Source organism: Paramisgurnus dabryanus, chromosome 11 (genome assembly GCF_030506205.2).
Source record: "Paramisgurnus dabryanus chromosome 11, PD_genome_1.1, whole genome shotgun sequence".
Lineage (NCBI taxonomy): Eukaryota > Metazoa > Chordata > Actinopteri > Cypriniformes > Cobitidae > Paramisgurnus > Paramisgurnus dabryanus.
In genome coordinates this window covers 4,598,785-4,612,176 of record NC_133347.1, presented here as the reverse complement: position 1 = coordinate 4,612,176, position 13,392 = coordinate 4,598,785, and the positions used below count along the sequence as shown (strand labels likewise).

The 13,392-nt window shown below is 37.1% G+C and overlaps 1 protein-coding gene across 1 annotated transcript in view; it reads right to left on the bottom strand.

The window, feature by feature from the left end:
- The window catches only part of LOC135730360 (septin-2), a 42,029-nt gene that overhangs the window by 19,477 nt on the left and 9,160 nt on the right, over positions 1-13,392 (bottom strand). Inside the window, exons 6-7 of the mRNA XM_065248252.2 lie at positions 9,934-10,068; positions 6,455-6,572 (exon numbers count right to left, since the gene is read on the bottom strand). Coding sequence (XP_065104324.1) covers positions 6,455-6,572; positions 9,934-10,068 — 253 coding nt within the window. The remainder of the gene's footprint in view (positions 1-6,454; positions 6,573-9,933; positions 10,069-13,392) is intronic.

The following is a 13,392-nucleotide window of genomic DNA, read 5'->3' as shown; positions in this document are numbered from 1 at the left end:
GCAGAAATTCAACATTTTACCACCAGGGTGCAATATTTGACACCATACTCCGTTATCTGTGACCTTCCGTTTTGATTTCAAAAAAATAATCATGAAGAGGTCATGATTTTTTGGAACAAATGAAGTCTCTGTTTAAGAATGCGGCTCGCAGCTGCAGGTTCCGCTGCTTTAGGAGCACCGCATATTCAAGCGCATATATCTTCCGTTTGTCTAACTAAATGTAGTTTAACTGTTTGCCACAAGTTGATCTTGTAATAAAGGTCTCATGGAGGAAAACGCGCTGTATTTTTGTATTCAACATTTTTGAATTATAAAAGTTAAATAATTATTTTTTATGATAAAAATATTAATGATTAATCGATAGTCGATCGTTAATTCTCCCGACGATCGACTAAAAAAATTTAATCGAATGCCCATCCCTAGTTCAGATTAGCAACTAGTCAGACCATTAATAAAAAATGAAACCGGAAGTAAAGTTCGGACTAGATGCGCATCGCATCACCGCATGTGTGTCTGATAAACCCGTCAATACTTCTATGTCGATGTGCAAACACACATGCAGACCGCTGGTAGGCAGTATCCACGCGTGTAACCACAGTAGCAGTGCGGCCGTCAATTAAGAAGCAGCTTGGCCAGTTTAACCCACAACGAAGAAGAAACAGCAACTTCTTGTGTATGCAACTTCTTTGTTGCAGTGACGGGAGGGGTTCTAGTGGACCAATCACAGCGCTTGCGCTCCGCGTAGAAATGGCGCGCAGTTAAAAATTTGGCGAGGTGCACGTCAGGCTACGGAGAGGCTATGGATAACCTACGGCTACGATTTTAGAAAGCTCTCGCCCATTTTAAAAAACAAAAACTGTTTCTTTGAGATCAAAGCGTCTGCTTAAGTGCAGGTGCCGGATATTTATTGTTTCATATGGACTACGTGAGCTGCAAATCCAGGATACAATTATTCTGCCTGAGAACATAAATAAATAACCACACCCTCATATTTAAGAGTGGAATGTGGACGCGGAGAAACTCAAACTGCACAGCACAGATGCTCCGTTTTAACTTCTTAAGATGAGGACTTGGCTAGCAAAAAAGAGAAGTATTGGTGGCCACAGAAACCTAAACGTAATTTGGAAACAACCAAGGTTGGCAAACACACCACCTCGCTTGCATACAAATCTCATGGGTGCTTTCGTGCGTTTCTTCCACTGGGCCGACCTAAAGGACAAAGAGAGGAAAACTTTGACAGTTTGGAAACCAAGATATGACCATGCCGGGGATCGCAACGTGCCAACCATCAACAATAACATTCAAATGTGCATAAACACAACAATGCAACCTGCGAAGCGCACCTAGAATGCGCCGCACTTATTTGGCCTGTGGGAATCAAACCACATTATACTACTTCACAGATTTACGTCAGCTTGGCGACAGAAAGCTTTCCTTCACCCGCACAGCTCTTCTGTATATATCACTCCTGGGACGGGAAGTCAGGGCTACCGAAATGTCTAGAGTTTGAGGGTTTTATGAGCTCACTGAGGGAAGCAGGCACTCAGGGTCTCAGCGGTCTCTGATAAGAGCTGTGCGCACCGCTGACCCTCCTCTATGTGCCAATCGTTTGGACACATTACAGGAAGACCATATTGTTCTACAAAAGCTGCTTCCCCTTTCATGATGGTGTTCAGAGCAAGAAAGATTGTGGAGGGTTCGCAAGAAATACAGTGAGAAAGCGGAGGGTGAAATATAAAGACACATTTCGGACAGCTCGTAATGACACAATTGGTCGTTTGTCACTTTTACGGCAACATTTTAGAGATAAACTTCTGACGTGAACCTTCAGAATGCATAAAAAGGTTTTCTTTAATTCTTCTCGGGTATGATGATGAGATACACGAGGGTGTGTTGCTCATGGCCTGGTCATTTTAAAATAAAGAGATTTGTGCTTTCGGGAGGGCACCTCAGTTTAGTAAAAAAGCTTTGAGGCTGTAGTTTCCACCAATTCATTCATATGAGCATTCAGGTTTGATGTTGCAATTTCCTAAAAATCTACCTCGAACAATCAAACGTTTTAAGTGCTTGTGAGTTGCATAGCAATGACTTCCATTGGATTGAAGCTCAAGGGGTCATTTTAACCAAAAATAAAACCATGTGTGAACGTTAACTCGTGTAAGAGAAACCTACAGTACAAATTTCTTATTTATAAAATATTTTAAATGATATATAATCATAAAAGGTTCTATTTAACAATTTCCCATGTAACGAAAATGAATGAGGACATACGAACAGCTCAGAGGCAAAGCCATAAGTGCACCGACCATGTTTTCTTGCAAATGAGCGTTTTTTTTTATCTGACTCTTATGTTTAGGACATTTTTACAAGACTTTTTTAAGATTTCATATAAATATTTGGTGTCTCCAGAGAACGTATGTGAAGTTTTAGCCCAAAATACCCTATAGATAATTTGTTACAGCATGTTAAAATTTCCATTTGTAGGTGTGGGCAAAAATGTTTCCTTTTAAATGCAAATGAGCTGATCTCTCCACTAAATGTCAGTGCTGTGGTTGAATAGTGCAGATTGAGGGGAAGTATTGTCCACTTCTGACATCACAAGGGGAGCCACATTTTAATTACCTATTTTTTACATGCTTGCAGAGAATGATTTACCAAAACTAAGTTACTGGGTTTTCTTTTTTTCACATTTTCTAGGTTGATAGAAGCACTGCGGACCCAATTATAGCACTTAAACATGGAAAAAGTCAGATTTTCATCATATGTCCCCTTTAATGGTAATGAAAAGGTTATTAGTCAGTAAATAAAATGTCTTATTTTCACAAATGTTACTTCATTTCATTTAACAAATTTAACAAATTTGACTGTATTTTATGCAAAACCATGACTTCTAAAAAAGTCTCCAGTCACTCTTCACTGTCCTTTCTGAATAAAAATATGTTAAAAAATTTGGTCAATATCCTAAAATATTTAGTAAACCTCCTTTAACTTTGAGTGAAACGCTCAACTCGTCAATGTCACTTCTAACACAGCCGCCCAATCACAGTGGAGGAGGTGGCGGGAGAAATATCACAACAACCAACCTGTGCATCGTTCAACGACTGATAAACCAAGCAGAAGTATCATAGCAACAAAAGCACTTAGCTGAAAAAACGCTGGCAAGCGCCCACAGTCGGAGTCTGCCTGGGGTTTCAGCTGCATTTAAATGCTCTGGTGTACACACCCCCTTAGAGGACTCTGCTTAAAAAAAATCAATGTATCAATTACTAGATTCCAATGAAAGGTCACGCTTTTCAAAAAAGCCAGCAGCTGGCTTTTTTCTGCACTAAAAAATTTTCAACTTTCAGTGAAACGCTCAACTCGTTAATGTCACTTCTAACACAGCCGCCCAATCACAGTTGAGAAGGTATGGGACAAATATCACAATAACCAACCGGTGAATCATTCAACGACTGATAAAACAAGCAGAAGTATCATAGCAACCAAAGCGCTTAGCTGAAAAAACGCTGGCACGCGCCCACAGTTGGAGTCTGCCTGAGGTTTCAGCTGCATTTAAATGCTCTGGTGTACACACCCCCTTAGAGGACTTTGCTTAAAAAAATCAATGTGACAATTACTAGATTCCACTGAAAGGTCACGCTTTTCAAAAAAGCCAGCAGCTGGCTTTTTTCTGCACTGAAAAATGTTCAACTTTGAGTGAAACGCTCAACTCGTTAATGTCACTTCTAACACAGCCGCCCAATCACAGTGGAGGAGGGGTGGAACAAATATCACGACAACCAGCCGGTGCATCAATTAACGACTGATAAACCAAGCAGAAGTTTCATAGCGCTTAGCTGAAAAAACCTGGCAAGCGCCCACCGTCGGAGTCCATCTGTCACGTTTAAACACTTTGGTGTAAACGTCCCTTAGAGGACTTTGCTAAAAAATTCAATGTGACGATTACTAGATTCTGTTGGATTTCTGAATGGCATGAGGCCAGGATTAAGCAGATTTAAAGCAAAAGTATTTGATCATTAGCTCATTTTTGAAAAAGGTGGCATTCAGTGGATTTTGCATCAAAGTTCTTCATTTTGCATCTTGCATTCTGCACAAGATATCTTTCATGTTGTGTCCCTTGAAAGAAGGAGTTGCTACAAAATAAGGGTTAATAAATGATTAATTATAAATAAAAACAGGAATTGTGGGACTGTAAATACCTACAAAAACTAAAACTAAAAAAGTAAGGTGAAGAACAGGAACTACTTGGAAAAAGTACATCAGTGTTCAAAGCAAAGTCCAAAGCAAGTAGACCCTGAAACTCCATGTGTGCTGTTAGCCATCTTGAAAATACACTGAATAAAAAATCATGTGGGTTTTAAATAAATATAAATTTAATAAAAGAATAAACTTCATATGAAGAAAGCACACAAAAAGTGTCAGTATGAACTAAGAAGGGACTTGTGTTTGGCTCATTTAGTTTGACAATGGAGATGATCTGCACCCCTGAGACTCTAATGAAGAGCTGCACGTGCACGATTACAGGAAACCGAGCAGATTTCATCATTTTTATCTTAAAACAGCCTCTTAAAGATTCATTTCCAGGTCTGGAGGGAAAATTTAAATGCACATATAAAAACTCGATTGAAGGGATAAATTGTAAAGCCTAATCTAGACAATGCAAATTCCAGGATTTCCAAATTTAACAAAAACAAGATGAGTGATTATTTCTTCATGCGAGTGGGAGTGATGGAGCAGCAGGTGTTTGTGTTGTTTACATGAGTGTAAATGTGTGTTTGTAGGGGGTAAATGTGTGTTTCTCATTCTTTTGTTACAGCTCTTTCTTATGCAAAATCTAACAATGTGCGCCATGCCAGGCTACGTGATGAGCCAAATGAATGAACAAACACATAATGACTGTATACGGATCAGCACATCAATTTACAACAATGCAAACGTCTGCTACAAGCCACTCATAAAGCACAGCTAGGCACTAAACCTACTATATATTTACAGATGTAAACTGTCCAGTAAAATCAAGACAGATAATGTCCATGCCACATAATTTCTACCATTTCTAACCTGTCGAGAAGATCAAACATGGATCACATCTGGCTTTAGTAAAGTCTGTGGGATTCTGTGGGTGTGTGACAAAAATAAACATTTGCAGAAATCACACCTACCTAACCATTGGATGATACGTATATGGCCGTTATTTCATTTGTACAATCTGATCTACGAATCATTTGTATATTGCACATTTCATTTGGACAGTTTCTGAATGTTGCTACAAATTTCAATACTTAATCTTTATACTTAAAATTAAATAATTAAATAAAATTAATTATTAAAAATTTACTCACCCCCATGTCATTCAAAATGTTGATGTCTTTCTTTGATCAGTCGAGAAGAAATTAAGTTTTTTAAGGATTTTTTTATTTTAATAGACTTTATTGGACCCCAACAGTTTCAATGCAGTTTCAAAGGGCTCTCAACGATCCCAAACGAGGCATAAGGGTCTTATCTAGTAAAACGATTATAATTTTCGTCCAGAAAAAGAAAAATATGCACTTTTAAACCACAACTTCTCGTCTTCCACCGCACCAGCGTGACCTCACGTAATATGTCATCACGTCAAAAGGTCACGGATGACGTATGCAAAACTACCGCCCCAGTGTTTACAAGTGTGGAGATAGAGGAGCGTTCTGATGTTGTTTTGTTTGTAAGGATACTAATTAATGTCTTCGTGTCAGTTTACGGTTTAAAATGGTCCGCAAATGTGAGTTTCATATATGTAACACGTGACCTTTCGACGAGATTACCCAATTAGGTGATGTCGTGCTGGCGCGTCACACATGACGAAGTTGTGGTTTAAAAGTGCATATTTTTTATTTTTATTGACAATATTTTTGCAAGATAAGACCCTTGTGCTTTGTTTGGGATGGCTTAGAGCCCTTTGAAACTGCGTTGAAAGAGCAATTTTAAACTGCATTGAAACTGTAAACTGTTGGGGTCCAATAAAGTCTTAAATTGAGAGAGGTCCTAATTTTTTTTCTCAAATAACATAATTTCTTCTCGACTGAACAAAGACATACATAAACATTTTGGATGACATGGGGGTGAGTAAATTATCTGGATTTTTTTAAGAGAATTTAGTATTCCTATAAACTAAATAATTGCTTTCATATTGAGATCTAACGTAATGACACCGATACATTTTGAAATGTAACATGCATGTCTTAATACAATAATATAGTGATCCCCTGGGACCTTTGGACATCATTTGGCAGGAATGTCAAGAGAACAAATCAACAAGAAATTCTTTGGATCAGAAACATTTTAGACAAAATTATTGCGGCCGCAGACCACTTGTGACCGAATCACCCGAGAATGAGGTTAATACCAGGTTAGAGACAAAAACAGAGACACAACGGAAGAGAGATAAAGAGCCAGAGATAGAGAGAGAGCTTCTCACCCTTGTCTTCAGACGTTCTCTCTCTCGAAGTGTAAGAGTGTCGGCTTTGGCGATTACAGGAACAATGTTGACTTTACTGTGAATGGCCTTCATAAACTCAACATCTAGAGGCTTCAGGCTGGAAATCAATCAAAAACACAGAAGCAGGAGTGAATTAAACTCAAATGCATAAACACATAAAAAAATCAGAGAAAATATAAGAGCATCATCACACTTCTAGCACAACCAAAATGGAAAGTGAAACAATCAATATGACTTATTATTGAAGCAGATTTTATTTACGCCATCTTTTTTTCTTCATTTTTTAACACCAAGTTAGTTTCTATGGCTATGTTCATGGTGAGAGTCGGGTTAAATGATTAAGAATAAAACTAAACTTTTTAAGATTTATTTTTTCTGTAAACTGTAAAACTACATTTGAATTTACAAAACAGATTTAACAAGTTCTTCATATGTGTAGTTCAAGTAAAAATGGTGTTTAAATTCTAAATAAGATACTTTGTCAGTATTTTATGTTCAAAACATTTCCTATAAACAAATTTCATGACTATCAGTAGTTGTTGGGAATTTTAGGATAATTGAAAAACTTTTGGATGTACTCACATGTCAAGGTGGTACAACCGCAATCATGGGCCTTTTATTATAAAGTTAACACAGATATGAACAGTATACCTGATATCAAGATGGTCTTTATGGTTAAATAAAGTTTGTAGATTTCTCTCAAATACTGAAAAAATAACCACTGGGTAGGCTGGTACACTTCTGTGTCAGGTAATACAACCAATGTTAAACTAGAATTGTTTTTAAAAATGTTTTTTGTGAATTTGATATCACAGGCAAGAGCTTATACCAGCATCCAAGTAGAAGTCTGTTTAATTTAAATTCATTGCAGAGGTCAGGTGGTGCAACCTGCAAGTCAAAGGGTGTAGCTGCTATGAATGCCCCTAATACACAACATTAAACAAAATTATTTTAATAAGCTAATTTCTTTAGTTTTAATAACTGCAAGCTAAGGTTGGGCTATAATTGTTATTATACTTTTGTTTAATTATTGTTCTTAAATTTATCGTTCTCAAATGTAAGTTTTATGGAAAAGTTGTTTTACACTTGAAGAGTTTGGTTCCAAAACGCAATAGGGCTGCAACGATTCGTCGACGTTGTCGACAAAAATCGATAATAGAAATAGTCGACAATGAATATCATTGTCGAAGTTGTCGCCACACGTTTTTTCCGGCCGAGTGAGGCATCTCTCTTCATTACAAACTCTGCAGAGAGTCGCACATGCGCATTAGCTTCTGTGCTCAGCAATAACAGAAATGGCGGCGTCCAACGCAGCAGCTGTGCTTACCAAAACATCTGAAGTTTGGGAGCATTTTAGCCTGGATACGGCGAATAAAAATGATTTGCAAAGCAGTCTTTGCATATCACGGCAGCACCTCGGTCATGCACGAACATTTAAAGAGAAAGCACATCGGACAGTTGAATGAAACTGAGTTTGACTCGCCTCGGTAAGATTTAAATAACATGGAAGCCGATACGTTTTGTTTTGGATGTATATTGTACATTTTATAAGCGTTTTTCACTTTAAAATAAATAAATAAATAAAGGATTTACGTTATGCCTGACTGTGCCTGACAAAAGTATTTTAAATTAAATGCATGCAGTCTGAAGAAGAGAGCCACCATGGACCCCTTTCTGCAAAAGATGCAGATGTGCACCCCACAACAGGCGAATGCCCTCACTGAGTATATATATAACTCTTTTTTTTTTAATTTTTCAGAGATCTCGTTTTTTGGTTGTGCATTCAAATTAATATCAATTCAACTGCAGTTGGTTTGTTTTGATTTAAACCTTCAAAACTTTAAAAAATACAGCATATATATTTATAAACAAGTATATATATATATTAAAATAGCTGAAATACATAGCTTCGTTTTGGTAAAATCATAGTAGCTGCAATTATTAAAAATGTAAAACTTGTTTTCATTGAATGTAAAAAAAAATTATTTAAGTACCCCCTTCTTTCTTGTGTTTACTATCATCTTCCATAGAATTAAAGCAATCTCATGCAAAATTTTAGAAAAAAATAATAATTATTCGATTAGTCGACTAATCGTTTCAATAGTCGGTGACTAGTCGACTATCAAAAAAGTCGTTAGTTGCAGCCCTAAAACGCAATAAACGCCATTTTTGAAAAAAATGAGTTACTGCCAGAATCAGTATTATATCAGGTCAGTATTTAAAAGTAAATTCTTAATTTTATGCAAAATCCAATATCCGCCATGTTATTCTGTCATCTTTTCTCCCTTTTTTCCCAAAACGCAATAAACGCCACTCCTCCTTTTCCACAGAATGCAATAAATCCGCTCCACAAATTACAGCGCACCATTCCACGCAATGTTAACAACAATGGCGGCGCGTTGAGTACACGGAATCTTAGTTTTTCTCATCTACTTTGTACTTCGTGAACAACAAACAAACAAAAACAAAATATTACTTTAATGGCATTGATAAACCTGTGATGGTTTTTTGTAACGGGAAAGAAACGTTAGCCATCAAACATCTAATAATTTACGCAAGAGGCACTCGGGAGACGGGTGCTTGTTCTCTCGACAGCATCAAGCTTCTGTCATGCTTACACATTGACCCCAGGGGATCTTATGAAAAACTTTCCATAATTTTACTCAGTCAACGAAAATCGAGCAGGACCAAAACTTTTTACAGCTGATCGCTGTGAAAAATGTTAAGCAACGACATCAAGTATAACCGCAGCAATGACAGTGTTCTTAATATGACAAAGTAAGTGTTTTTAATGCCATTAATGTTTACTTATTTTTATAAGTGTATAACACTAGTCAACTAAATGAATATAAAATGGCAAAGATTAATGCACATGTATAAAGGCTATTGATTCAATAGATTTATAACATTTTGAAAACAAACTTGTCATGGATTTATTGCATTTTGTGGAAAAAATAATAAATAATAAATCTTTGAAAATCAAGTTATGGATTTGAATTTTTATGTTTTTTACAACCTAAAGATGCTATGTGAAAGTTTGTAACAGAAAATAGTGGTTTTCATCTTGTCACTTTCTTGGAATAGAAAACACGTTTTTACCGAAATTTATCAAAATGGATTTAGTTTTGGAACCAAACTCTTCACTTTCAAACAATTTTTAGGTTTGTAATTTTAAATGCCACTATCAAATAAACAACAATCAGCATGACACAGGGAGTACATTAAAAATTTTCTTGCAAAAAAATAGATAATGACTGGTTGTACCACCTGACATTTAAATAGACAATATTAAAAATATTGTAAAAAAACGTTTAAATGTACTGAAACGTTGTTCAATAAACAAAAGTTTATAAAACATTTATTCCTGACTGAAAAATATACATTACATCCATTAAAAAAAGCTTTTTGTCATTGACCTACAAATGTATTGACTAAAGAATAGTAACAGGGTGTGTTACCCGTGTCCTAATGGTGAGATGAAGTAAAAACAGCAATGTACTCTGTTGTCCACGATGTGTCTACGGTTCAGTCCGCTCTCATCGTGCAGGTAACGCTCAAACTGGTTATCAATATACTGGATGATGGTCTTAAAGCTGTCAGAGATAATAAAACAAAGATCAGCAACACATCTCAACATTTTAATTCCATAAAATCATTAAATTAATTTTCTGTGTATTATATTTAAATCTCAGTAGAGCGTGCAATAGAATCACTGGGGAAGTAGATACAGTTTAGGAACACAAACCCACACAGAAAAACAGGACAAAAAACACACTGTCTAAATAAAGGTTATCAAAAAGATCCACAGCATCATATCTACAGGTCCTCTTTCAGATCAGAACCACATGTCCACTTCTGTGGCCCAATTTTGACTGTTCACAGATTAAATTTTACCCAGATCAGAGCACAAGCACCAGATAAGCTTTTCCAGTTCTCTACTGTCTCACCACCAGCTTCGCTTTTATCTAAAGCCACTGGCCTTATCTAAACAACACATTACAGAACAGAATCAGACATAGGCCATGTTTACGTGAACAAATTTTTATCAATCTTAGCTCACTAAATTAAATTTGATTGCAGATCAAGACACAACAGTTTATATATACCCTAATTCATGGGTCTTCTGCGGCGGTATTGCTGGGGGTCCTCCAAATATTATTTAAATGCAATAGTTAAAAAAAAATGAAAAATTAAGTCATTAATAATTGATTAAAATGAAGAGCATAGCATTCCCATGTTAAAATCTGTTTGGTTAAATTACGTAGCATGATAAAAATTACTATTTAAACATCTGTGTAATGTAACCATCATAAAGTAAGTTTCGGCAAACCCTAGCTCGAGGTCCTTTGCCAGTCCTGAATAAAGCCAAAAATGCACGAAAACAATAACTTAAAGAAAACATCTAAATGTACATGTGCACAAGTTACTTTTAAACCCATTTTAGAAAATACTACAATTCACCATATGCATTGTTTTGGAGGGGGCGGGGGGCACTGTCCCCCCAGACCAAAGTTGATTATGATGCTGTTTGAGCTATTAAGAAATAGAAATAATAAGGATATATAATAATTCATACGTTTTGGTCTATTCTTAATATTAGGTAGAATAATAGGTAGAGTGAGTAACTTAAGGCTAAAGTAGTTTTAATAAATTAAACCATATTATAAAACTAGGGCTGCACGATAAATCGCATGCGATATCATGCGCATCTCCTCAATAAAGCCGGTTCCTTAATTAGTAGTAAATCGCCATCACCTGCTTACAGATGGAGCAGCATTTACTACACAGAGCCGTAGTTCACTGACAAGCTGGGCCATATCACATGCAATACATCCACGATAATTAATGCGAAATTGCATCGATTGTCACGGTACATTCACACGGGGCGTAAGCGTTAACGCTTAACGGAAGGCTTGTCTGAAGCGTGGCCAACAGCCAATCACTGTGGCCGCAACACAAGCTCTGGTCTTCCATAAACGTAATTGGCTGGCTCTGCCTAGGTTATTTGCATAAGGCGATATGATTGGCTGATGCACGCGTTGCCGCTTGAAAAGTTGAGAAATTTTCAACTTCTGCCGCGAGCAACGGCGCTGATGCGTCGCCGACGGATCCACAATTCAGTTCGCCAACGCTTGACGTCACCCATTAAAAGTGAATGGGAAGCGTCAACACTTACGCCCCGTGTGAATGCGCCGTCAGTGAACTACGGCTTTGTTTATTAAATGCCCCTCCATCTGAAAGCAGGTGATGGCGATTAACTACTAATCAAGGAACCGGCATTACTGACGAGATGTGCATGACAATCACATGCGATTTATCTTGCAGCCCTACTAAAAACCTTGAAGCCATAAAGTACTCTCACGCTAATCTAAACGTATTTCAGTACCCTTGTTTGCCAGTAGGTGCGCCTTTTAAAAACGCAATCGTCAAACGTTAACATGCGTAATTTTCTTCTGATGGTCGGATCACAGATTGATCTACACCACCCCTTTTATCTGATCGAAATTTCATCCAGATCGAACTCAGTCGGGTCGATTACAGTGTTTAAATTAAGGCTTTTCATCTGAAATTGAAACAGAAATATCTGGTTGCATGTAAATGTAGCTATAGCAGGGCTCGCAAAATTTGAAAATCTTTGGTAGCCCTTGGTGCAGGCACTCTTCAGTTTTTGGGAGCCCAAAACTTTAAATGTAGAATTTTAAGACAAACCATCCATCAAAACACAAATTACACATTTAAAATAATCAAATTGCAATCATCAATACAAATATTTGCTTCTAACTGAACTTTTTATAAACGAAATATCAACTGAAGTCACAGATAAGAAAATGCCACTTGACTTTGTGGGAACAGCACAGTTGTGTTCCTCAATTAGTTTTCACCATGGGCCAAATTTTGCCAATCCAAAGCCTTTAGGCCACTGACCACAATGTTTGTTCTGCTATTCTTGTTGTTGTTTTCGATGGTGTTGTTTTGTAACAAACCAAATAAATCTGGATTTCCATCAAAGCCAACTGTTCCTGCTTATCTCCACACTGGATATACTAACCATTTAATATCGTTTCAGTGGGTCACAAAACTCACAGTTTGGATCATACAATGTTTTTCCAGTTACAGATTGGATTATTCGTTCAGAAAAATAGAGGCTACTGTCTCTTTAAGAGTCTAATAAACTGTACTAATGCCTTTGCAGTTTGCTGTGGGAGATCTCATTTTTTACGTGAGGATAGTTATGACTGACAGGCCCGATGGCTAAAGTAAACACGAGCGCACGCTTAAACAATTCCTGAATTTCATACACAATAATTACTTCATCCAAATCTGTCAGAGAATGAATAAGCAATATATTTTCCACCCTATAAGTCAAGATAGCCCGACGGAGGGCGGAGATGCATTTTGGTAGCCTGACTGCAAGGCACAATAGCCCCAGGACGTTGGGCTACTGCATGGTGTTGACTGATTCGTCTTTAGATCTGATTTACAGGTGTATATGAATCGCAGGTTTATGGAGGGAGGTGGAGAAAGTGAAGATGATATGACAGCATGTGAAGATGATATGACAGTACATGGATGGCATGATTTCATAAAGAGCTTGTGTAGTAGTTTGTGGATGAGATGGGGAGGATATTGCCTTTAAAACAGGACATTCCCAGCATACCATAACAGGACTCAGTAGCAAAGCACTTTCACAACAGCGTTCTCCTATCAACAATGAACCACCTTAACTTGAACGAATACTTTATCGAAAAATTACAATTATGTCATTATTTACTCATTCCAATATCATTACAATGCCAAATTCTGAACGAAAAGTTTAGCTAAGCAGTCCATACAATGAAAGCAGATGGAGATCAAAGTAGACTAATAAGGTAGCTACCCATCTAGACAACATCTACAGATCAATCAACCAAAACATC